Source organism: Camelina sativa, chromosome 1 (assembly GCF_030686135.1).
Source record: "Camelina sativa cultivar CO46 ecotype springtype chromosome 1, ASM3068613v1".
NCBI lineage: Eukaryota > Viridiplantae > Streptophyta > Magnoliopsida > Brassicales > Brassicaceae > Camelina > Camelina sativa.
The window spans coordinates 6,029,815-6,053,775 of record NC_141880.1 but is presented as its reverse complement, the minus strand read 5'-3'; the positions used below and the strand labels follow the sequence as shown (position 1 = coordinate 6,053,775).

At 36.7% G+C, this 23,961-nt stretch overlaps 3 protein-coding genes and 3 pseudogenes across 7 annotated transcripts; 2 read left to right on the top strand and 4 right to left on the bottom strand.

Annotated features, from left to right (window-relative positions):
• Nucleotides 1-35: 35 nt before the first annotated feature.
• LOC104779310 (uncharacterized) lies at nucleotides 36-1,261 on the bottom strand (annotated as a pseudogene).
• Nucleotides 1,262-1,335: 74 nt separating this feature from the next.
• LOC104779297 (putative callose synthase 8) lies at nucleotides 1,336-11,891 on the bottom strand. 4 transcript variants are annotated; one of them, XM_010503662.3, is made up of 41 exons: nucleotides 11,389-11,891; nucleotides 11,189-11,289; nucleotides 10,948-11,069; nucleotides 10,777-10,864; nucleotides 10,564-10,674; nucleotides 10,330-10,449; nucleotides 10,152-10,244; nucleotides 9,978-10,069; nucleotides 9,754-9,880; nucleotides 9,515-9,652; nucleotides 9,365-9,441; nucleotides 9,074-9,278; nucleotides 8,551-8,682; nucleotides 8,350-8,467; nucleotides 7,949-8,277; nucleotides 7,719-7,771; nucleotides 7,569-7,629; nucleotides 7,383-7,464; nucleotides 7,242-7,291; nucleotides 7,075-7,161; nucleotides 6,842-6,976; nucleotides 6,621-6,715; nucleotides 6,455-6,539; nucleotides 6,212-6,372; nucleotides 6,004-6,127; nucleotides 5,763-5,884; nucleotides 5,514-5,661; nucleotides 5,260-5,411; nucleotides 5,036-5,142; nucleotides 4,818-4,940; nucleotides 4,656-4,724; nucleotides 4,394-4,562; nucleotides 4,178-4,289; nucleotides 3,956-4,075; nucleotides 3,764-3,879; nucleotides 3,596-3,679; nucleotides 3,390-3,502; nucleotides 3,076-3,305; nucleotides 2,146-2,994; nucleotides 1,853-2,038; nucleotides 1,336-1,767 (listed from the first exon to the last, which is right to left on the bottom strand). In XM_010503662.3, the coding sequence occupies exons 1-41, from the start codon at nucleotides 11,636-11,638 to the stop codon at nucleotides 1,537-1,539; spliced, it is 5,967 nt and encodes a 1,988-aa protein (XP_010501964.2). In that variant the 5' UTR covers nucleotides 11,639-11,891; the 3' UTR covers nucleotides 1,336-1,536. The 4 variants fall into 4 exon arrangements, 3 of the variants coding, with proteins under 3 accessions (XP_010501964.2, XP_087359869.1, XP_087359904.1); XR_015592250.1 differs by lacking the exons at nucleotides 1,336-1,767; nucleotides 1,853-2,038 and having other exon boundaries at nucleotides 2,576-2,994; nucleotides 3,582-3,679; XM_087503743.1 differs by lacking the exons at nucleotides 9,074-9,278; nucleotides 9,365-9,441; nucleotides 9,515-9,652; ... (7 more) ...; nucleotides 11,189-11,289; nucleotides 11,389-11,891 and adding an exon at nucleotides 8,894-8,950.
• Nucleotides 11,892-14,330: 2,439 nt separating this feature from the next.
• Nucleotides 14,331-15,092, bottom strand: LOC104779291 (uncharacterized). Its single transcript, XM_010503651.2, has one exon. It carries the CDS (start codon nucleotides 14,982-14,984, stop codon nucleotides 14,514-14,516), a length of 471 nt encoding a protein of 156 aa, XP_010501953.1. The 5' UTR covers nucleotides 14,985-15,092; the 3' UTR covers nucleotides 14,331-14,513.
• A 1,178-nt stretch (nucleotides 15,093-16,270) lies between these two features.
• Nucleotides 16,271-19,132, top strand: LOC104704854 (small ribosomal subunit protein eS8y-like; annotated as a pseudogene). The gene is made up of 5 exons (XR_015596344.1): nucleotides 16,271-16,330; nucleotides 17,830-17,904; nucleotides 18,030-18,055; nucleotides 18,393-18,690; nucleotides 18,782-19,132. The product of XR_015596344.1 is annotated as a small ribosomal subunit protein eS8y-like (transcript).
• Nucleotides 19,133-19,543: 411 nt separating this feature from the next.
• On the bottom strand, nucleotides 19,544-21,426 carry LOC104704847 (terpenoid synthase 25-like; annotated as a pseudogene).
• A 294-nt stretch (nucleotides 21,427-21,720) lies between these two features.
• On the top strand, nucleotides 21,721-23,138 carry LOC104779283 (geranylgeranyl pyrophosphate synthase 11, chloroplastic-like). Its single transcript, XM_010503645.3, has 2 exons — nucleotides 21,721-22,252; nucleotides 22,362-23,138. Exons 1-2 carry the CDS (start codon nucleotides 21,761-21,763, stop codon nucleotides 22,950-22,952), a joined length of 1,083 nt encoding a protein of 360 aa, XP_010501947.1. The 5' UTR covers nucleotides 21,721-21,760; the 3' UTR covers nucleotides 22,953-23,138.
• The last annotated feature ends 823 nt before the right edge of the window (nucleotides 23,139-23,961 follow it).

Below are 23,961 nucleotides of genomic sequence, written 5' to 3'. Positions count from 1 at the left end.
CATCTTTCAAACAACACAGCAGAGTGCATAAAACCTTATCCAGGAGTTTCTTGGCAAGCAGTAACACGATCCAAATTTTCTCTCCAGTCATTATTATTCTTCGAAACTACACAGTTAGCAACTTTCCACCACATACCTGTTTTAGGAACAAAACCATGATGCACCATTTGCCTCAAAACCCAGTCCAACTCCACAACTGACTTCGTCTCACAGAGCCCCAAAACCATCTTCTTATACGACAGAAAACTGGGTCTCATACCCCATGAAATCATCTGATTCATCATCTCTTTAGCTTCCAAGTTCCTTTTTTTATCCAAGAGACCATATAACACCTCCTGATAAGTCCCAGGGTTTGGTTCACAACCTTTAACTTCATTCTCTCCAAAAGTCCAATCCCTTCATCAACCCTGCCTTTCTTCCTAAGCCCTGAAATCAGAATGTTAAACGTGATCGTGTCTGGTTCGATTCGTTCCTTCTCCATCCTCTCCAACAACTCAAAAGCTTCTTCAAACTTTCCCCTGTTACAAAAACCACGGATTAAAGGTGAAAAAGTCATCACATTAGGGCGTGATTTTTGTTTAGGAAATTCGTCGAGCAGTTGGAGTGCAGCTTCCAAGTTCCCACTCTCACAAAGTCCTTTGATGAGTATATTCAAACAACAAGCATCAATCTCAACACCTAGCTTAGGAGCACTCACGAAGATCTTATGAATCTCATCGAAGAGCTTCGCGGAAACGAGTAGATTCAAAACGAAATTGAAACTTTTGGAACTCGGCCAGCATCCAAAATCAGGCATACCGAACAAAACCTCGATCGCTCGGTTGATTCTACCGGCTAAATTCCCGTAAACCTTCATCAGATTGTAGAAGAACTCCTCCGAGAAACGACACCGTTTCTCGAGCTTTATGATTCTCATTACTTCCTCGATTTCGTCGAACATCTTAGCTTGTCCGAACTTGTTGATCAGAAGTGCGTAGAGAGACTCCGTTGGTTGGTAATCTTTACGTTTAGAGAAATGTTGATAAGCAGGAATCAGAAAGCTCGGATCTTTGACATTCTCGAAGATTTTCAAAACCTCGTTTGGAGCTAACCAGTCCTTGTGCTTTAGCCTTGCGAGTTTATCGTCACCGGAGTATCGTTGCGACGTCGTCGTCGATGATGATGAGAGAAGACGAACGGTCGAAGATGAAAGTGATCGGCGTCTTCTGGGGTTTGAATACGATGATGAAGACAGAACAAGAAGCCTTCGAAGAAGAATCATTGTTTCTGTTCCCAGAAACAGCTCTGAAACAGACGCCACGAACTGTTTAAATATGAACAAAACCGGTCCAACAATTAATTAAACCAAGTGGTTTACTATTCAGATATTTCGATTTCGAAATTCAGATCCGGTTTACTGGTAATATACCGGACATTTTTTAGCGGTTTAGTACACCAGTGAAATAATTTTAATGAACCGTATTTTTGTACAGAGAAGTGAAATAGTTACAAGATGTACAAAGCAGAGGAGTGGAAGCAAGAAAACGAAGCATAATCTTATCGATTTTTCTTCTTCCCTGCAAGAATAGGTTGAATTTGAAGCCTTCTGTTAAAAGCTTCGTTGAAGAGAAAGCGTGTCTGAAACGCAGAGATGATTGGAAGCCATGCTAAGATAGCCATTGGTGCAAACAGAACAACTCCCATTCCATAATCATACGCTCTAGCAAGGACCTGTGCGAACTCCCACAAGCTCGTTCCTTCTATCTTTGGCCTAACCGCTTGTGCCATCTGCAGCGAGGTTTTTAGGGGATGCCGTAAGAAACTAAATTGTAAGAACAATGAGAGGTAGATTCGAAATGGGAAGGATTGGTACCAGAATCAGACCCCAACCGGTGGGCAAGAAAGCTAAGCAAGAGACTATAAGGTCCTTGATAGAGAGGTGGCAGATGTTTGATAGAGTAATAATGACTGTTAGAATGCTCACGAAGATGAAGACTTTGAAGAACCGAAACAGGAGATGCTTTCTTGTGCTGAAGAGTTGCCTCCCTAGATCTACAGCCTGCAAGAGAAAACATATAGAATTGTTTCTAGCTCGACTTTGGTTCTGTTTTCTGTGCATCTTTTTGTTACTCTAGCAGAGAGATAAAAGGAGATGAGAGGTTTTACCTTGACTGTGAAGAATGTGGCGAGAATCACGACCCAAGAAAGTGCGTAGACTATGATATTTGTGCTGCTTTGGGAAATGTCAAGGTGGTATACCAAACCATACTGATACACGAAGAACCTGAGAGACAAAATTATCTCCAAACAGCGAGCTCCAACACCAGAGCCACGTAGATGAGCTTGCTCCTCGTTCCACCAAGATTGCCAGCTCTTGTCTTGTTGAATCCCTATCCCGCCTTGCTCTTTGATCCACCTGTTCCAGTCTCTCCAGTCTCCAACTATTATTTCCCAGGTAAATCCTGAAGGGTTGAAAAGAAACGGGGCGCATAACCATGTAAGGGACATGAACCACACTGAGAAAGTGATGAATGAGTAAGCCATATTGCTTTGAGATGTATGCTTGAACAACTCGTAGACGACCAAAAGAATCATGAGCTCAAACCCTTTGATGAAATGGCTTCGCGAATATAATCTGTAATTTTCACTGAAGTTGGCATGGAACACCACCACTTTACGCCCTGTGGGTCTGTATTTGGCGCCTCCATGGAGAATTGTTCTGCCAAAGTAATGCGTTTTGGTTCCTAGAGAGAAAGTGAAGAAGAATGCAGCAAGTTGTAGCTGCATGAGTATGAAATCTTGAAAGGCTATAAGAAATCCTTTCTCCAATCCAATCTCCATCACCATTGGTAGACCGGTCAAGAGACCTAGCTGGATAAATGATTCAGAGGCAAGGGCTGTTTCCAATGACTTTATGTTTTTCACCTTGGCCTCAAGAATAAGCGTCTTCTGCAAACCACTGAGCACGAGGTAGAGTTGACCATAGAGATAAATATATATCCCAATCACAGAAATCTGTACACACGTCAGCAGGATTTAGAACTCATCACTGAAACAAGAAAACCTTATCATTTAGCTGAGTTTCATGGACGTTACCAAGCTACTGAAGTAGAAACCAATGGTTGTGAAATAACAAGACAACATTCTGAAGAAATCAAAACGTTGTCCTAAGCGGTATATGTCACGGCTAATAGTCTGTTCGCTGTTTCCATTAGCCACCTTGGCCTCAAACTTTGAGATCTGATTGAGGCCAACATCACGACCTTTTCCAACTTGGAGGTACTCATTGTAGGTTATGCATCCACGTCGCAGGGTGGTATTATAACCTACAGAACACAAGGACGAGTGTAACTTCAAGTAAACCTTAAAAAAATTGCTGAGAATGTAGTCCTTTATATGTGATTTCATACCAGCAAAAACATCTTCACTTAAGTTAATAGTTCTCGATGCTTTACTGATGCCACCCCTTGCTATGTGGAAAATTCTGTCAAAGACATCTGGATGTCCATAGTGAAAACGGACTCTGTAAATTTGTGAAAAAAACACATATTAGGTTTCCGTAGCCGCACCAAATGGAAACTGTGATTTTGAGGGTTCGAGACCTAGGGATTATTGCCTGAGAGGATTAGCAAGAAGCCTTTGACCGATTGTGACAAAACTAGTTTCTTGATATGACATAAACCATGCTAGAGAAGAAACACTGCAATACCAGAAACTCGGTAAATTCGCTGCTTATGCTAGGGAGAAAGATAATTATGTGCATGCACGTATGTGTGGAACAAACCTTCCGGTGAAGATGTGTTCCCTTAATCCAAGGATTGTTGGAGGTCTTCTTCCACGGTTTCGAAGAAATTCTTGAAGGAGATTTCTCATTTTAAAAGCCTCTTCCAGGTAGTGATCCTAACATTTATGTCAAAAGTTTTAGAAGACACAAAGGTGATTAATTAATTGTACATCCAAGAGGCAGAAAACTTACTTGGTTCATGTCAATAGTCTGAAGTGCTTCGCCTCGAGTGAAAACTATGGCGTGATTTTGATTCTCAGGCTTCCCCTCTCCAATGTTAGGTGGTCCAGGAAGTTTGACACGGTAAATTTCCTAGAATATCATACCAAATTTAATCATTGACTATTACCGTGTGCCGAAGATTTTACAGTTCAACTTGCACATCAATCAACATTGTAGCAAAGTTACTATTACCTGATCGAAACCGTTGACAGCTTTAACCAATATAGAGTAGTAAACCTTCTTTGGAACATCCAACACGATTTCTTCCCTCTCCTCAACGTATGCAACACGGAGAGACGGGTACCTAAATGCAACAATCATGTAATATTGCTTTAGGGAAGCACTTACAACTTTGGCTACTGAATCTAACTGAGGTCATGTACAATTTGCATAACAATAAAAGCTCACTTTATCATCAGGTCAAGTATGTCCTGCGCGTGGGGATCCCCAGCTGATTTTTGGGCTCCAAACATTTGGCAAGACACAACATACGTGAATTTCATATCTGCTAATGCATCAAGTTGTGCGGCTAAAGGTCTGTTACTTCGTTCCACGTCATTGTATCCTTCAAGAAGATCTAGAGGAGAAATAGGACTACATTTGAATCTACAAGATTAATGTTTTCAAAAAGAAGTTGCAAAGATCAGAGATTAGAGTCAAGATGACATACCCTCGTCATCTGCCATGTCAAGGAAGGCTTGCAGTTTCAGAGCTTCTCGGCAATACATCATACCACGAACTGTGTTAAGCATGAAAACAAGATAAAAATTTGTTACTTTAAGAGTGATAAAGATCAATTAGGCAATTTTTCACATATTCTTACTGGTCTCACCTGTTCTACTCAATGTTTGTCCACGAAATGATGCCCAGCTTCGAAGCTCTTCTTCTTTACCCTCTTTCTTTAATGAGTCCAAATTATCACATCCCATTCGCTCCAGAAAGTTTTTCCACTCATCTAACAATCCAAAGATAAAGACTACATTTTAAAACACGACAGAGAATACATACATAGTGATACATCAATCAAAACGCACATGTGTTGTGACTTACCTGGAAAAATCTTCTGCATATAAAAGATGATTGACACGCTAGAGTTGGTGGAATGTAGTTCCTTCGTTGAAAAGTTAATATCCTCCTGATAATGCGGTGTCAAAACACTGCAACCAAAATGGTAGTCATCAATTGATGATCCAAGCATGTACTCCTCTTCTAGTTTCCTAGAGAATGAAGTAATAATTTGAATATTTTTTTAAGGTAAAGTCGTGAAGGCAAACCTGAATGACATCATATTGCGTACTTTCGGAGCGTCGGGCATATCCATGAAAAGCGAAGTAGCAAAGAAAGATATGCGTCGCCGAGCTTCTAGGTTCTCTGGTATGTCCATTGCACTATCTTTGACTGTTAACAATAATAGAAAACGCTGGATCTGCCAAAACCAATGTACATTATCAGCACACAGCAGAATTTTCGCAGGGTTGGAGTTGGAACAACTGAACGAATGCCACACTGTAACACGCTTATAGGGTACCTGTTCACTCAATGAAGCACTATCTGGCAGTGGAAAATGAATGCATCTATGTTCTCCATAAGATTCAAACAATTGTGGTTCTATAACCCTCATAAAGATATCTGTGTCCTCTTCTGACCCCTCCTGAGACTTGAGCAAATCCAGAATCCTAAACATGCAAAAAATAATTAAGCAATGTCAGCTTGCTCATTCCTTCACTTAGAGAGAACTAAAAACAACAGGGGATCCGTAACTTCGTAATTCACCAACCTGTCACCATGTACCATCATATCATTTGTTACCAGCTCAAAGATATCCTGAAGAGCCTTTACAAGTTTACCATGCAGTTCTTCGCTTTTCTCAATCTGGAGTCGCTCTTCACTTCCCTCAACCTGGAATGTACAGAAGAACCCATTTATTGTAAAGGGACGTTGGAAGTACTATAGTTTTAGGCAACGAAACGGCCATTGGCATCACTTTAAAATCTATAGCAACACCACAAGATGATTACCAGGAGTTGAACCAGCTCAATACATTTATCATGCAACGCTGGGAGCTCAGTCATCTTAAACTCTTCAAGCAAATTTGAATGTCTGATGTTTTCCTCTATCTCGTTTATTATGCCAGATATAATCCTGAGCCAATATCAAATATATAAATTACATACCCGCAGGCAGCAGAAAATGAAGTAAAAGTTGTACATAGCTATAAGGCTATACTTTTTCTCGAGATCACCAACAACAAGAATCTGAAGAATGTACTTCAAAGATTCATAGCATTCTTTTACTGCGTAGTACATGTACTCATCTTTCCGAATCCTTCGGTAAAGAACCTCGTCCTTCCCGACAAAGTCTTTCGTAATGCTCAGAGCTGTTGAAAACTAGTAAGATGGGGCAGCTATATTTACCAACAAACCGAAATCCCCAAAAATAATTGTTTAGAAATTTTTTAAGAAAATGTACCTTATTTGCGAGGAGGAAAATGGGCCAACGGATGATCCCTGATAAGACCTCCGATGACATCGGCATTGTCATCAAATCTAGTTCCCTGGATAGAAAAATATCACTTATTAGCTATTTATATATGTCAGAACTTTACATGCATACAGTATAGAAGGGAGAAATTTACTTGTTACTTATCAGATCTTCTGTTCTGAAACTGTTAATGACTTGGTTCCACACCAACACAAACTTGGCCATACTGTTTTTCTGGCCGTCAGACCCCTGCAAAAGAAAAAGTGGATGACTTCATTATGAGAAACTCAAATATAGTCCAGTAGTCAGCTCATAAAAAAGTGTACAGTTTAGTCTTTCAGCATATACACATTATCCATTCAAAAAATTTCTTACCCTGCCTAAACTGAAAGGGAAAAAGCCTCGCTGTTTTCTCCTTTTCTCATCTTTTGTTGAGTGTGGAATAAGGCATGCATTAAAAGCAGAAGGTAAAGTATGAAACCGGCCTCTCAACATGCCTAAAGTTCGAATCTGAATAGAAATAAAGGAACATGTTAACCTGGAAACAGCAACACCTGGCCAGAAAATGCAAAAATGACAACTCTGGCATTGAACAAATGTGTGCTTACCTCACCAAGGTGATGCAGAACTCCATACAGCCCACCAAAGATCGTACAGTACACTGAATACCATATTTGTGTATCCATAAAATAGACCTGAAAGTTCAATTTTTATGGAAGGTATATGCATGGAGCTGGAAAAACTCAGAGCTTTTTATCTACCATAGAGAACTCACCACCATGATCGGCGCCCATACTGCTACAATTGCAGCAGCATTACTCTTCACTATAGAAGGAGAAAAAATAAGGTTCTTTAGTACGCTTCAATACATACTTTACAACATAAGAATTTTAAAAAATAGAGTATTGGAGTTAACCTTCTGGGAAAATTTCATGCCATTCATAGTTCCGCACACCAGCTTTCATTATTAGTCGTGTAGGTTCTATTAGAGGCTTTATCTGCATTTTCAGATCATAACGAATGTAAGACTTTGTTTGAGCTCAACGCATACAACATCAGTTATCAGTAGTGCCTATCTGGAAACTGCATCAATTTTAGTTACCTCAAATGCGTAGCTGAATGCAAACTTGGTCAGGAGAACTAGAATCCAAAAGAGGGTGTATCTGAACAGAAAACATATATAAAAACTACACAAAAATAGAAAATACATGGTCAACAAAAGTAACCGAGGAAATTTGGCCAAATTACATACTTGAATTGTGACATCTGAGTTTCTTGCACTCCTCGCCCAACATATAATCTAGGCTGCAGAAAATCAGCTAGCAGTCAATAAAATAATCGGATACTAACTTGTAAAGTGAGTTTAATATACACCAAAACTAAAACGGACAAACTGAAGACATGTACAATACATTTGGTGGGCTTTAATGCTTAACTGTGAGAAATTTGAACAAATGTATAGAGTTTCTGAGATTTATGTACCTGTCCCCACCACGACAAAGTTTTGAAGATGCGATGATTGGAGGTCTCAATGTATTTGCTGATGGCAGGAACGAAAAACAAGACCAACTTAATAGCACTTCCTGTCAGGTATATCGTGACAGCCACCATATATGGAGAAAAACACCATTCGCCAAGCCAGGTTTTGTAATCTGTGAAATAACATATGTATTTCCTTCTTGAATGAGCATATAGCACTGGTAGAATTATAGTCCAGATCGCAGCAAAACCCAACTTCACCATCTGCTTCTTCTTTTCATTGATTGGCATAGTATTCCTGGCTTTCCATTTGAAGATTATGTCAAGAATACCTGCAACACGCCCCATAAATTGTTAGCAATAATTATTTTATCTCAGGTTTCATATTAAAGATAGCTGATAACCTTTGATAAGATTTAGAATTGCAGAGGTAATGAAAATGCTCATGACGTCTTCAAATATATTGGCATTAAACATTTGGAGTGGAGATCCCACATCATGACAAGCCATAATTATCAATGCCTGAAATGAAAACAAGATTTTCATAATTTGTAGTAGCATACATGGATATAATTTGAACGATGAAAGAGCAGAAGAAGAGGAACCTGTAGAGACAAAACAAAGAAACTCCACATTCTGTCAAAGCTCCGGAATATCTGCCAAAAGGAACGAGTCTCTACAAAATTTGTCTTCCCCAGCCATTTTGAGGTTGGTTTAGTTTGTTCCTCACTGAGACCCTACAGTGAAGAGAAGATCACATGAGGCAAGGAAAAATCAGTTATCTATATAGCATTTTTGAGACGTACAATCTTTGTAAATAAGTTAAAAGCAATGCAATTTTCTGAACCTAACAACGTTAGTCCTACAGACAGCCCAAGTTCTTTTTTCTGAATGATGATTTTGGAAGCCGTTCACACATGAATTGACCAATTTGAATAATGTGCTTACTTAGATATTAAGCGATAATATGCTCCGAAGTCTCTTGAACAAGCTAGGAACACCATACTGCTATGACAAAAATGAACAGCCTACTGATAAATAAAGCTTCCAGTATTATTTAGGTTACTTAGTGTGTATATGCAAATGCATAATCAGGGGAAGAGATCCATGAGTTACAGGGACATGTACCCCAAGTTCTTCGGCATCCTCTATCTCTTCATCCGTTTTCTTTGTCTGCTTGCGAAATCTAAGCATTCCTCGCCATCTCCCTGTTTTACTGGTATCTGACGATTCTACACAGAAAAAATCGTGCTGACATTGGCCATCAAAGCATTCCTCGCCATCTCCCTGGTTCACTCGCATTGGCCAACCTATTTCGAAGCATTCAGAAGACCTGTAGAAGACGTAAAAGACTGATTAGTGATGTTGTTCACGGCTTTTAAACACAGACATGGTAGCAAAGAGACATGTTGTTCTGACCAGAAGAACTCGTTCAGATCATCGTAGTTTCTCCACATTGAATGATCAGCAGTTCCATTCTTGTTCTTATCAGCTTCCTGCAGACATATATAATACAATTGACTACTCATTTTAAAGTTGATTTAAGCACTTCATCAAACAGAAGATCACCTTTTCGACAACCCTGTATATGGGGGTAACTACATTCGCAAGGAAAGATTCGTGTCCAACACCATATGCTGGCATGACCTTCTCCCCAGTTATCATACTAACTGCACCGGTTAAAACTCCATGCAATTCATATGCCATCTGAATTATCATCAAGATCAACATTGTGAATATTGATCAGATTGAGTGATGAACTTTCTAAGAAGATGTATTAATGACAGAAACAGAAATTTTGTGCTTACATGATGGAAAATATAACACAGGCACTCTGGCATGAACCTCAAGTTTGACGCCTCTCCCCATATGAGAAGGTATAGTCCTATATAGAGTGTTTTATATTGTAGGGCTTCCTGTTTCACATATGGCAACCTGCAGGTAGATCGGGAGGCCAAACAGTTAAAAATAAATGGGCTTAAGAGATGAGAAAACTATTGAAATTGAATAGATGGAAACTATCTTGAAATACCTGATGTTGTTTTTTCTCCCAAGAAATTTGCACCAGTTTGTGTAGTTCTTAAAAAACTTCTTCATCAACGCATCTACTGCCTCATCACCAGACTGGTTACAAGAATGAAGATTATGTCAGTTTCAAAGATGGAGAACTTTATTTATTCAAGAAAAAGGCGACATAACGCAACACCTTTGGTGCTGAAGACTGCTTCTGAGGTTGCCGTATTATGGTGTTACTGAGTAGTAGGATCAGATGCTCTCTCTGATTGGCAACATTTCCATTCTAGCGGAAGAAAAAAAATTGAAAGTCTGGTCACCATCTGTAGTTAGAGTCTTTACAATACTGATACCGAGTTCCTGACAAGTACCTGAAACCCAAATGCATACTGCAAGAATTCAAATAAATCCACAAAAGGCTGGTGTCTCTGAAAATCCTCTGGAGGAGGCAACCCGCGAGTGTTACGTACAATTGCAACAGCAGCTTTAATCTGTATTTAGGACGTAAAGGAACAATGCATACATACTACAATGAGAAATCATAACAATAAAAAACCACCAAATAGAAACAGTGATTGGTGAGAAGACAATATATATCTTTGTACCTCAGGCAGATGCATGATTGCTTGGTGTACCCCTCCTTTATCAAGAGGAAGAATGTTATATGGCACATAAAATTCAGATTTTGCCCGAATACTGTCTCTATCCGCAATGGCCTATCAGCAAACAAAATATTTCAAGTTAGACATACAATATTGTGAAAACAATGCACAAGTTATAGTTGAGAGAAACGAATAAAATAAAAAAGAGAGCAGAACCTGCGGGCCAGCACCACTTGTGACTGTCTTAAGAACTTCATACAAAACAGAAGCAATTCTGCGTGCGTTAATCAACTTCTCTCGCTGACTATTAAGATGAAAATTCCAAATGCGTTAATGTGTGTTAGCTGAAAGTGAACAAGAAGAAGCTATATAGTCAGTAGATTTTACCTGTTATCCAGATTGAAAGCTGCACCATGTCTAATAATGTATTCCTTGTAAGCATGATAAACACGTTTGAGCTCCCGAACATCACTCTTCTCCTTCCTTCTTCTTACCGTAAACTCTTCATCCTACAAAAAAAAAAAAAAAAAAAATCAAAGAAACAGATAATTTGTTTAGAAATTTCATGAATGATTACGATTTGGTCATATCATCTTGGGTCAAAAAAACACAGCTATAGGAGACTTGCCTGTTCAAGCCTTTGAAGAAGAGAAGTTTTGAACTGCCGTACACCTCTTCCGGTAGAGTTTCTATCCATGTGGTGAGCTATCTCGAAAGCATGAAATCGACCTGCAACCCCCAAAAATTTCGACATTATATATTCAGAACATTAGTAAAAATTGAGCTGAAAAATTAGGGAAGGAGGGGTGGGGGAGAGAGTGAACTAACAAAGATAAGCGATACGAGGTTCCTCAGACTCAACCAAATTAGCAATACGAAGAAACCTCTGTATCTCTGAGGCTAATGTCGCAGGAAGCCTCTCGCTATCAAAAGGCTCCGAGGACGAAACATGTTCCCGAAAAGTTAGGGATCTCGTGAACTGGTGGCGTTCCGGCGAATCATCATCACCCAGACCAGGCCGTGAGTAACTAGTACTAGGAACATCGATGGGGTCGACGGGGACGATTTCGTGAGACATATATAGGAGAATAAATCAGAGAATCAGTATTAAAGCTGATTCTTCTAATTCTAGGGATTTGTTCGTCGGTAGGGGGGGTTTGGAGGGAAGGAGAATGGGGGAATAAGATGAGTGGAGATGGGAAGATTTATATAAAGTTGCAATTGCTTAGCGAGGTGAGTTTCCAATTCCATGGCGGAAATTTTTGAAAAAGGAGGAGAGATTTGATGAGAGGGGATGATACTGGAGTGATGATGAGTGCGATTTCCTTTTTTTTTCTTTTGGGGGCTTTTTGCTTTCTTTAATAGAGTTGGCCGTTCTTTTTTTTTTTTTTTTTAGAGGGAAACATAGAGAGAATAGGAGTAGGTTATTAAATTATGTATTTTCAGTTATTTTTTGTTTTGTTTTTTTTTCCTTTTATTAGATTATAATTTTATTAATTAGATTCGATTTTAAGTTCTTGGTTTACAGTAATATAATGTGTGTGAGTTTATATTTCTTTAAGTAAACTCTTTTCCTAGTTTGGATATATATGTGAAACAAACAATCAAATTACGTCACAAAGTTCTTTGTAATTTTATATATACATAGGTGAAGCCGTGAAGGTGATATATAGTATACGTATGTTACTATGTTTTATAGCATGATTGTTTAGATACTTATTTTAACCTAACTCGAGTTTTGGAAGAAACGTAATTTGGATTAATCCTGATATATATAGGTTTAAGTTTTGATTACTACATGTTGTGATTAAATCCTTGGGAGTCAATTTCATATATATACAAGAAAAGTTGAGATTTACTATATTGAAGTCTATATCTATAGAGGAGAAGTGTTAATTAGCTTTGCATAATTTGGTCTTAAATGTCAGAAAGATTAAAGTTGTAAAGAACTTTTTTATTAACTAAGTAAGCTTTTTTCTCCAAAAGATGACAAAATAAAAGACAAGAGTTAAAGTGAAAGATAATAAGATGTATGAAGAAACAAACATTTGGTGTATGTAGTAGTTTACTAGTTTCATTGGATGACAAACCAAAAAAAAAGTGTTTGTTGCTACTAAATCCCTGCTTTAAAAAAGTGGCTTCACAACAATAGTTTATTTTACACCATAATATATACCAACGTGCATGGGAATAGAAAAAAAAAAAAAACTAAACATTAAAAAGAAAAGAAGCTGATTGACTGTAAAGCAGCCAAATCTTATTTAAATGAATTGGAATATAAAAGCATATACTTGATGTTCATATGTATCTTAGTCACTAAGAATATGCCAAAAGACTACAAAATATAACTTGGTGTCCAAAGCGAACCAATTTCTTTTTTTAAAACATCAAACTGACCTTTTCTTTTGTGTGTTTTTCATTTCTTGTCTTGATTTTCTCTTACGTTATTTATTGCACAAACTACATTTTCAAAAGCCACGAGATATATTGACAATTTTATGTATTCGAAGATAATAAATTTACTTAATTACATTGACGAGTGTGTAATGCATAGACCTCAAGTGAAGCTTAATGGTAGTTTTGTCTTGAACCCAAGTATTTTTCTAAATGTAATGAACTGATGATATCTGCGCCTGATATATGAATTAGAATTGGACTTTTGAGTATATTAACCCATATATGATTCCTAGATATGTTTATCAATCGCCCATGGGCTTTGTTTGTTAGTATTTTGAATGCAAAGCAACATACCAAGGCTTAAATGTCTTCAAATCAGTTTTTTTTATACAAAAAAATTATTTATGATATATGGACGGTTTAAAAAGTTCTTCGAAGAATTCTCACATCCAACCAGCATTTGTAGACTTGTGTAGTTAACTGGTTTGTGCTAATAGTGTCGATGTGTCACGATTCTGAAAATCCATATTCGTGTATTGCATGTTGTTGACAAACAAAAAAACAACTTTCATATTTGTTTAGGTTTAGTTATATTTTATATTTCTTTATTTTTTGTCGACCAATTATATTTATATTTCTAAGCCCAGTAAAACATGATTTTCACTTTTTAGAAAATTTTGTCATAATTTAACCGCCAAACTGACATTCCTATTTTTTTTTTTTTTTTTTTTTGAATTGAATGTTAAATTTATTCAAACTCAAACTGTTGCATAAATGTACAACAGTCTTTGAGTTTGAATAAAGACAAGACTGTTGTACATTCGCTGTAGACAAGATTGGTGTTGAAAATTTACAAATGTGTGTTGAGATAAAATTAGACAAGATTGGTGTTGAAAAAACTAGACGATTTGTGGAGGAGTCTCATTATGGCCGAGTAGCAAACCATAAAAGCAAGCCATCATGGATTGCAGTGAATCTGTTTCTGATGTTTTTGTCGATGAGCTTAATCAGCTGAGCAGAGGTAGTAGGAGCCGCACCATGGAGTCGTTGGTTATGCATCAGCCAAACGACATTCAAATATCTCTTTAACCAAACTCTACACCAAGAGTCCAAAACCAAATTTGCCCTTTGTTCACTTATGTCAGATATTTCTTTTTTTAATCAAGCTATTTTCAAAGTATACTAATATTAACTTTTTGTATATTTTTAAAGTTAGAATGATAAAAATATACTTTTAAATTAAAAATATATTTTCATCCAGCTAGTTTAATGATTGTTCTTGTCAAGTGATAATCACGATAAATCTTCTAACATATTTCTTTATATATATGTTTTTTTGGGGGCAAAAAACATATTAATTTCTCAAAAATCCATAATAAAAAGCATGTAACATTAACGTAGCGTTTACTAATACATACATGAATTTAAAAGGTTAAATAACTGGTTGAAACATCCTTCTTCTCTTTTGTTAAAAGATTATTTGAAACACTTTTGTTTCTTTTTTTATGTTCAGATTATTAAACAGCTTTTGCTATATTATGGCTTCACGAAATCAATCAATACATAACAACATCATTATCCTCTTGCCATAGAGAAAGAGTTGGTTCCTCAAATGTAAGTCCATAGTTAATATGAGAGTAATAATCACCACCTTCAGTCTCAAGAACAGTACTATCTACCACACCATCCATGTAAGAAAGCTCCGTACACCAGTTCATCATCTCATCATCATTTTGCGACGAAATCATACCAATATCAAAGTCGTTAAGCCACCTGAAATCATCTTCAAGACCGCATATCGTCGGCGTCTGTTGCAGATCAATTTTCCTAGCTTCTATGGTCGGAGAACTCATGTTGATCTCAACTTCTAACGATCTAATCACACTATTTAATTTCTCTTCTTCCTCTTTGTTGATGCTACTATGATTTTCCACGGGAGATTCTTCTTCCAAGAACGACATGAGAAGCTCATCGTTGTTAATCTCCATGCCGCCTTGATGGTCAAAAGCATATTGCACCGACGCCATTTGTGAGAGAGGAGGGGAAAAAAGAGTAATTCTTAAGAGAAAATATATATACTACTTTAATAGATTATAGCTTGAGCCAAAACTAAGGTCTCTTATATAGGCAAAGGTTCATTAATTAATTAGGCAAATTGGCATATGAGATAAGATGTCTCCCCCACACTACACGACCAATCATGTGATCATATGTAATATGATATGATGATGGTAATAATACTTAATAATAAAAAAGAATAGGATAGCGTAGCTTTTGGCCAAACTAGTAATGGTCCATCGATGAGACATGACTAAATGAAATTAAATCTTGAGCATCAATATAATAATAAAGTTAGTTGAATGTCAAATTTCAAATGTACAAGTGGGAATATGCGTACAGGCAAGATCTTTCAAGTTTGGTACAATGCACACAACCCACTTAATACTTATAGATATGGTTTAGGACAGGCGAAGAAACAAAGCCGAGACATCTACTTTACTCGTGTTTGCAATTAACTTAGGAACAAATCAACGGACGTAGAATTTATTTTTATTTTCAAAAGGGGAACTTTATAAAATGCTCCGGATAATACCACTATTATGTAGACAAAGAAAACACCAGTACCATATAAATATCCAAAAAAAGTAATTTATTTTTATGAAAGATTTTATTCTTGAGGAATTGATTTCTACAGGAAAGAATAATTTAAAGGCAATGTCAAACTTTAATTTATACACCATATCATTTCTTAAACAAAAAATTATGATTTGTGGCCGTAACAAAGACATTAAGAGAGATGAAGAAATAAAAACATGAGGGATAGAATATTATAGAATACCATATCGATTTTAAGAAAAAGAATCTCACATAATTGTAAAATGAAGAAATTCTTTTTGTTTTAGTAAACTGATGAAACAATAGAATCACGGAATTGTTCAACATATATCACAGTTCTACCATTTGTATTAACTTTTTAACAATTTGCTTACATGAAACGATTCGGATGTTTTAAAAGAAAACTAAGATCACAATTAAAGGTGGGCGTCGTGTGTTTATGAAGAAGTGTTGTAATACAATAATGTCACAAAATTTGTAAAAGCTTTATATCTAAATTTAACTGATATATAATTTCTTCAAAAGTTTTCTAATAAGGTGTACGAATGAACCATTTACACGCCTGTAAAAACGGTTCGGGACACTAACGTATATAGGCTTGAAATAAATACAATGTAGGCTAAGAGCCTAAGAATGCAAATGGATGTCACAATCACAAATTCACAATACACGTACCGACACTAAATTGATAATAAAGATGTATGTAAAAAAAGGAAACTTTAATTTTGAGGGGGTCGTATACGATATGCTTGATAAGGTACGTGTCACATGTAGGTGTTGGACGTTGGAGAAGAAGTGATTTGACCGAATAAATAAGATTCGAAGCATTAGCACGAGTGGTGGTTCTTCTAGTGGACCGACCCACCCCATCTTCGTCGCATCAATTATCGCTCGGTACACATGTCTCCACCTCTCTTTTGCTCTTCTTAAAGAAGACTTCTTTAATCTTCTCCAATTATTCTCTAATATTTTGTCGGATTATCCTGTAGTGTAAAACATATGATTCAAAACTTTGTATAGTTTAACGTTTTTTAATTAGTTAACATCGGAAAAAAAATTATAACACTAAACTAGTTTATTCGTTTTCAATAATAATGAATCTATCAAAATATGAACTATGACAATAGCACATGATTTGGTAAAAATTATAATTTAATATTTGGTAGTTTACTGTTATTTTATTTTTTATATTACAAAAAAAATTAAGATAATAAATTTATGGAATTGCTAGCTGTATACCAACTTTTTAAAAATTAAATATTTAATTATTACTAATAAATTAATAAATTGATTTGGTATCTTATTTACCTATAATATATATCTTTTTGGTTAATTATTATTGTTTAAGTGAAGTTATTTTAGTAATTTTACTAATTTAAACATAGTTTTGGGAATGATAATAAATAAATGGTATTTTTTTCAAAAGTGTAAACAAAAAGAATGTATTTTCCAAATTTAGTCAATAATTTTTGAAAGAACAGTTATATCCTTTTTTTTTTGTCAACCAAACACTAAAGTTATATCTTTTTTTAATTACAGTGTTATATACATTTATTTAAATAATAAATATCATAGAGGTGAATTGGAAAGAAAAGAATAACTACATTTAGATATTGATGATAACATGTAACTTTTTGAAACAACTTTTTTTTCTTCTAAAACATGAATCAACAAAAGAAACAGATTTTAGCCTTCTTGTTCAAACCAGAAGCCAAGCGATCGACTTCTTTCCTTTTTTTTTTCATACCAGTCACAAAATTTTCACAGGTTCTATGTTTTTCTTATAAGTTTTGCTCTATAACTCCAGTTAAAGGTTTTTTTTTTATCAAGATCTGTAAGATGCTGCAAGTATTAAAAAATATATATTAAAAAGTGCTGTAAAAGAAATAGGTAATATTAGACCTTCTCCATCGATAGTCTCTTACAGGGGTTTATAGCGTTTTGTAGGAAAAAAATAAATTAGAATAAAAGAAAAAAGTTAAGGGAGGCTGTTATATAATATACTCAACTATGTTCTAAGAGATGTCGTTTTATTGTTGGCCAAAAAGAATAATATAAAAGGGAAAAAAAATTTGATGTTTGTTAGAAATTTGGGGTTCTTGGTCCATTTTTTTGGTAGAAGTTGTCTTTTTAATGTTCGATTAGGAGGAAGCAGCTGTTTAAAGTGATGCATTGTAATGAAATTCATTGTAATGAAATGCATTGTTAGTGTTTCTGTTGGTCAAGGGCAGTGTTAATTTATTGAATTGTTGTTAGGTGAAGGAGCTTGATTATTCCAAATCAGGGCTTAAGCTGTATCGATTCAATGGGTCTCCTCCCTTGGATTGTTTGGTAAACTGGTCAGAATCCCGAGTGTTTCCTAGGTTTAAGATTATCTGTACTACAATATGTTTTAAGTCAGAATCTATTATAGTGTCTTTGGTATAGTTATTTAATTGCGTTTTTGTTAATTGCAGATAATAGCCATTAGAGAAGCTCTCAAGCACGCAAACCTTCTGGTTTCCACACTCGTAAAGGTTCCATTTTTTAACAATCCAATTTGAGAGAATCATTCTGAATTTAAAAAATTGTTTCTTGATGATGATGCAATGTTCTACATCTTTATAGCTCTTTCATCTTCTCCACCGCCATTCATAAACCTCTGAAGCTCTTGAGAACCAAAAGCTTTTGAAATCATGGGTACTTTTTTTCATATTCCTCTTCATTCATCGAAGCTTTTCGTTTTCTTTGATTTTGGTTGTGTCTACATTCTTGAAACGCAATTCTGATTGATGCGGAATTGATCATATAAACTAAAAACTTTGGTTGTCTGTTGAAAGGCATGAGCTTGGAAGGCAACCAGCTAACACTAAGCTATCAAGTAACAAGACAGTGAGGAGGATCCGTGTGCGTGGTGGGAACGTATAGTGGAGAGTTTGAAACTTGATACAGGAAACTACTCATGGGGAAGACTTGGATGTTGCTTACAATGCATCTAACAATGAACTTGTTCGTACACAAACTCTTGTGAAGAGTGCAATTGTTCAAGTTGATGCTGCTCCATTCAAACAATGGTATCTCCAACATTACGGAGTTGATATTGGTCGTAAGAAGAAAGCTGCTGCTGCTGCAACCAAGGTTTGTTTTATCCTTTGATGATGACTTGGTGTTGTTGATTGTTCTTTTTCTCTTTAGACGATTCTGATTCGATTGGTGTTTGTAATCTTAGGAAGGAGATGCGGTAGCCACTGAGGAAGTGAAGAAAAGCAATCATGTTCAAAGGAAGCTTGAGACCCGACAAGAAGGCCGAGCACTTGATTCTCACCTTGAAGAGCAGTTTAGCAGTGGAAGGTTGCTTGCATGTATCGCATCAAGACCTGGACAATGTGGCATGTGGCCGTGCTGATGATGATGCAATGTTCTATATCTTTATTTCTTAACTTTTTTATTTTAGTTAAGTAGTCATATTTGTTTTCCATTCTAACTCTTTTTTTTTTATTCATTCTTTAACAACAAAAAGAAAGCTACATGATGAGTATTACAATTAATCATTTTACAACTAATCATTTTTTCCATTTGTGAATTACATTTCTATTGTAATATGTATTAATGTTTGTTTTTATGTTTTGTATGTTTAAAAATTAATTAAATGCAATATTTTCTATTTTTATAAAATATTGAATGTTTACACATTTATACTACTTCTATTCTATTTAAAAGTTTTAAATTTCAAAAAACAATATTTTCAAAAAAATAAGAGACCCAAAATTAAAACCTACCAATGGAGGAGAAAATTTTAACTAAGAGATCATGGATTCTTATATTCAAAACAATACACAATTAATTCATAAAAAAATTAAACAATATTTAAGAGACTCCAATTATGATACTACCGATAATCTTGCTCTTATTACCGAGCTTTTCTCTTACACGTGTGAAAATTACTTATTCAAAGTCACACGTAAAAGTTACGTATCACTTAAATAAATGTTCAGAGAGGAATTGGATGGAGGAACAAAGACGCAAGAATGTGTTTGAGCTTTTGATCAGGATGCCCGAACCCATCACCTTCTTTGTAATACAAATCAATCACACGCGCAATGTTGACTAGCCGCACCAGAATCTGTCGTGGCACAGCTTTGGACGTCTGGAACTCCTCCATTATTATCTTATAATTATCTCTCTCTATATATCTTCCTCAGTACTTCAACTGCTGCTTCTTTGGTAACACTTTGTTGCTTCATGTAACAATTGACGCCATTTGCCACCTCTCCTCTACTCATCTCTTGCTGTTTATTGTACTGCTTACATTAGAGATGTTCCAAAAAAATCAGAATTAAAAGTTGTGTGTATACGTAACTCGAACGTGACAATGTCATTTCTGATACGAAACACAATATTCAAGGCGTGGAAGATTTTGGGTTTGGAGTAAAACCACTCGTTCAATTGCTTCTGATCACAATCGTCCATTGGTCTAACGCCGTAGGCTGTCAAGTCATCCAATGCAGACGAGGAGATCCCAGTCTCCATGTAATCCTCAAAGCTTGGCACATGACCTGTGCGTGCCCATTTTGCTATCGCTAGATACAATATCAGCAGACTCTTAGTCTGCAAGGATCGTTGTCCTTTGTTAATTAGGTTAACTGGTTTCTACACTCTTTCTACTACTTGAGTTCAGTTAACTTACCTCATCTATAGTTGGTTGCAACCTACCAAGTTTCCCTAGAGCTATCATTTCTCGATCAATACCTTCCACAGTTTCTAACACATTTTGGTAGATGATTCTCATATACGTCGGTAGTTCGTCCATGGCCCGCAGATCCCATCTGGATATTTCGTTTCTACATTAATATCTGAAAACACATATATAGGTCATCATATAGGTGCATGAGATTTTGGTATGTATGGTTGTAGATAAGACTCTAAATACATACTTTTGAAAAGCATCATGAAGACTCTGAACTTCAGGAAGGGTGGCATATGCATCACATGTATCATCCACAACAGTCAAGATCAGTGTAAGTTTAACTGAGAAAATTCTCCCAAGTGAATATCGTGGCTCGAAAAACATTCCCAATCACCCAAGATAGGTCTCCACACTGCGGTCCCTTATGAAATACGGTACCTTAGATGGTAGACCTAGCTCCTCCCACCATCTTGAACCATAAAAATTAGGTTAGATTTGTAAGGAATATGGACGACGAGAATCTTAAACATACCGTATAATTACCTGGTGATAATTTTGAGCTCTTTGATGTAATGCATCTGGCAAAAATTGAAATTGAGCTTTGAAAACCTGAGGAGCGTCTCATCGTGGCCTTCTTCTTGTTCATAGAAAGAGATGTACTGTCGTGCTACTAGTATCTCTATGCTATGATATCGAGCTCTATACAATGCGTTTTGTACATGCTTAAAGAGATGGGAGCTTGTTTCGTGGCTAGTCAACGATTCCAAGTGGTACCGTGCGAAACTTATGGCTTCATCCATTATATCTTCAGATGGTGTTCCGAGATGTGCGGCTTCGTACAGCTGTAGCAGCCCTCTAACATCGCCAACTATACTTTCCTTAAACTTGCCATCTTCGTCTTTGAATCTATCGAACACATCTATACCAAACCATTATATGTTATGTTATATATACATCTGAACATGAAAAATGATCAATCTCGTTTCAATTTTCAAAATTAAGCAGGCGAACTTCCCGAAAGCCTCGTGTAGAATCTCCTAGATTTCGGTCTCGTAGTAATGAGCTATAGCGAGGCTGATAAGCACATGGATGAGACGAATCCTTTCCTTGTCGCTGCTGTGAGGAGACATGAGCATGTCTCTCACTTTAGGCTTCAACACCGATTCAATTTCTTTCTCAAGTGCCTTAAATTCCTACAAATATAATAAAAAAATCATATCTTTGCATTCTACTTACTCTGATCAAGTGCCCCAAAATGGTAGTCAACTATTCTAATGATTATTTTGAACTTCTTACTTTGTTAAAAATATGTACATAGAACGTGACTTTTACATGCCATAATTGAAATTATTTCATATTATTTTGTTCCCAGACTACAGTTTAATATAACAATAAACACGTTGACCTTCATTGCTTCCAAGCATTAGGAGTTTATTAGAAACCTATTAAGAGCTCCACTTACTCACATTTAATTTGGGCAAACCCAATTATAAAATTATATCGAAGAAGGTGGGATCGTCCATGGCTACTACTGTTGTTCATTTCAGCTCATCCTCTCTCTTCATCCAATCCAGACGACGAAGATACAACTCCATACCCTTATTCAACAATCTCCAAAAGCGTACTGTTTTGTCTCTTTCTTGTGCTATCAACTCACAAGGCGGGGACATGATTACACCAACGGGAAAAAACAATGATCGCAACTCTGCCTTTGACTTCGAGTCGTATATGATCCGTAAAGCCGAATCCGTAAGTGCGGCCCTCAACGTTTCAGTACCTCTCCAGGAACCCCTCACGATCCAGGAGGCTGTGCGGTACTCATTGCTAGCTGGCGGAAAACGTGTGAGACCCCTGCTCTGTATTGCCGCCTGCGAGCTCGTGGGAGGTTACGAGGCTACTGCCATGTCAGCCGCTTGCGCGGTAGAGATGATCCACACGAGCTCTCTTATTCATGACGATCTTCCGTGCATGGACAATGCCGACCTCCGCAGAGGCAAGCCCACCAGCCACAAGGTATGTTGTTAAATTATATGAAGGCTCAAAGAAATGCGCACTAGAGTTGAAGCATTCATTGATCTTAGTGCTTGCTCACTAGGGTTGAACCCATTTTTTTTCAAACAAGGTATTTGGAGAAGACATGGCGGTTTTGGCAGGTGATGCACTCCTTGCTTTGGCGTTTGAGCACATGACGGTTGTGTCGAGTGAGCTGGTCGCTCCTGAGAGGATGATCCGTGCGGTGATTGAGCTGGCAAAATCCATGGGTACAACAGGGCTAGTTGCTGGACAAGTGATAGACCTAAGAAGCGAAAGGTTGAATCCAGACAACGTGGAACTGGAGCGTCTAGAGTTCATCCATCTCCATAAAACAGCGGCCTTGTTGGAGGCAGCAGCGGTGTTAGGAGTTATAATGGGAGGTGGAACAGAGGAAGAGATCGGGAAACTTAGAAAGTACGCGAGATGTATTGGACTATTGTTTCAGGTTGTTGATGATATACTTGACGTAACAAAATCTACGGATGAATTGGGTAAGACTGCCGGAAAAGACGTAATGGCTGGAAAGCTGACGTATCCAAGGCTGATAGGTTTGGAGAAATCGAGGGAGGTTGCGGAGAAACTGAGAAGAGAAGCAGAGGAACAGCTTCTAGGGTTTGATTCCAATAAGGCAGCGCCTCTGGTTGCTCTTGCTAGCTACATTGCCTTCAGAAACAACTGATTTTTGCATAGACTGATCATGTGTTCAGTGCAATCTCCTAATATGTCCATTTAGTTCGATCTCTGGTCTTTTTCCTTGTGAGTTGTGAATCATATTATGTTGCCTTCATCTCTCTGTATTTTCAGGTTGTATTTTAGTATTATGTTTTTGAATCTTGATGTCAAATGGAACTAAATCATCACGTAATGACTCGGATAATGGGAAATAAAACGTGAGTGGGAAAGATAAGGCTTCTGAAATAAAACAGAGAACAGAGAACAGAGAACATCAACCAAAACAGATAATATATATCTGTATTGTTAATTTGTTATTGAAGCAGCAGCAAGAATGGGTTTCGAATCTAAAAAGCTAGCTCACTTACGGTGACTCTCCGTCTTAAGACTAACCTCCTGCATGTACAGAGAACAAAACCACAGTTGAGCCGAGGTGATTCTTGTTACATAACATGATCAGGTAACGTGACGGGTTAACTGAAAAATATGATAAAAATTAAATGATTCGCTGACATTTTTCCCTTTCATATTTCCCGGTTCACACTTCACATATGCGTCCAACAATAACCGAAATTTTTATTGCAATGAATAGATCATCATTACTAAATAATTAGGAATTATTAAAGACAAAACAAAAAATTATGGTTTCTAGTACAATATCATATTTTGCCAAAAGATTGTATTGTTGGTGGGTTTCTAGTACAATATCATATTTTGCCAAAAAATAATTCGTTTACACTTCACACTTGGCATATGCGTCCAACAATAACAGAAGATAAAATTAAAATATTGCAATGATTAGATTAGATGTAATATCATCATTACTAAATAATTAGGAATTATTAAGAACAAAACAAAAAACTTATGGTTTCTAGTACAATATCATATTTTGCCAAAATATTATATTGTTGGTGTTCTCCCCATGGGGTTTCTATATTGCTGGTGTTCTCCCCATGGGGTTTCTAGTACAATATCATATTTTGCCAAAAAATGATTCGCTGACATGGGGTTTCTAG

Bases quoted from the DNA above. Each gene is read 5' to 3' on its own strand.
- LOC104779297 (XM_010503662.3), bottom strand. From the start codon at position 11,638: ATGTCTCACGAAATCGTCCCCGTCGACCCCATCGATGTTCCTAGTACT. The intron at 10,450-10,563 runs GTACAAAGATAT...TCCTAAATACAG, and splicing joins CAATCATGCATCTGCCTGAG to ATTAAAGCTGCTGTTGCAAT. The intron at 6,373-6,454 runs GTACATTTTCTT...CCATCTTACTAG, and splicing joins TTTTCCTCCTCGCAAATAAG to TTTTCAACAGCTCTGAGCAT.
- LOC104779291 (XM_010503651.2), bottom strand. From the start codon at position 14,984: ATGGCGTCGGTGCAATATGCTTTTGACCATCAAGGCGGCATGGAGATT.
- LOC104779283 (XM_010503645.3), top strand. From the start codon at position 21,761: ATGGCTACTACTGTTGTTCATTTCAGCTCATCCTCTCTCTTCATCCAA. The intron at 22,253-22,361 runs GTATGTTGTTAA...TTTTCAAACAAG, and splicing joins GCAAGCCCACCAGCCACAAG to GTATTTGGAGAAGACATGGC.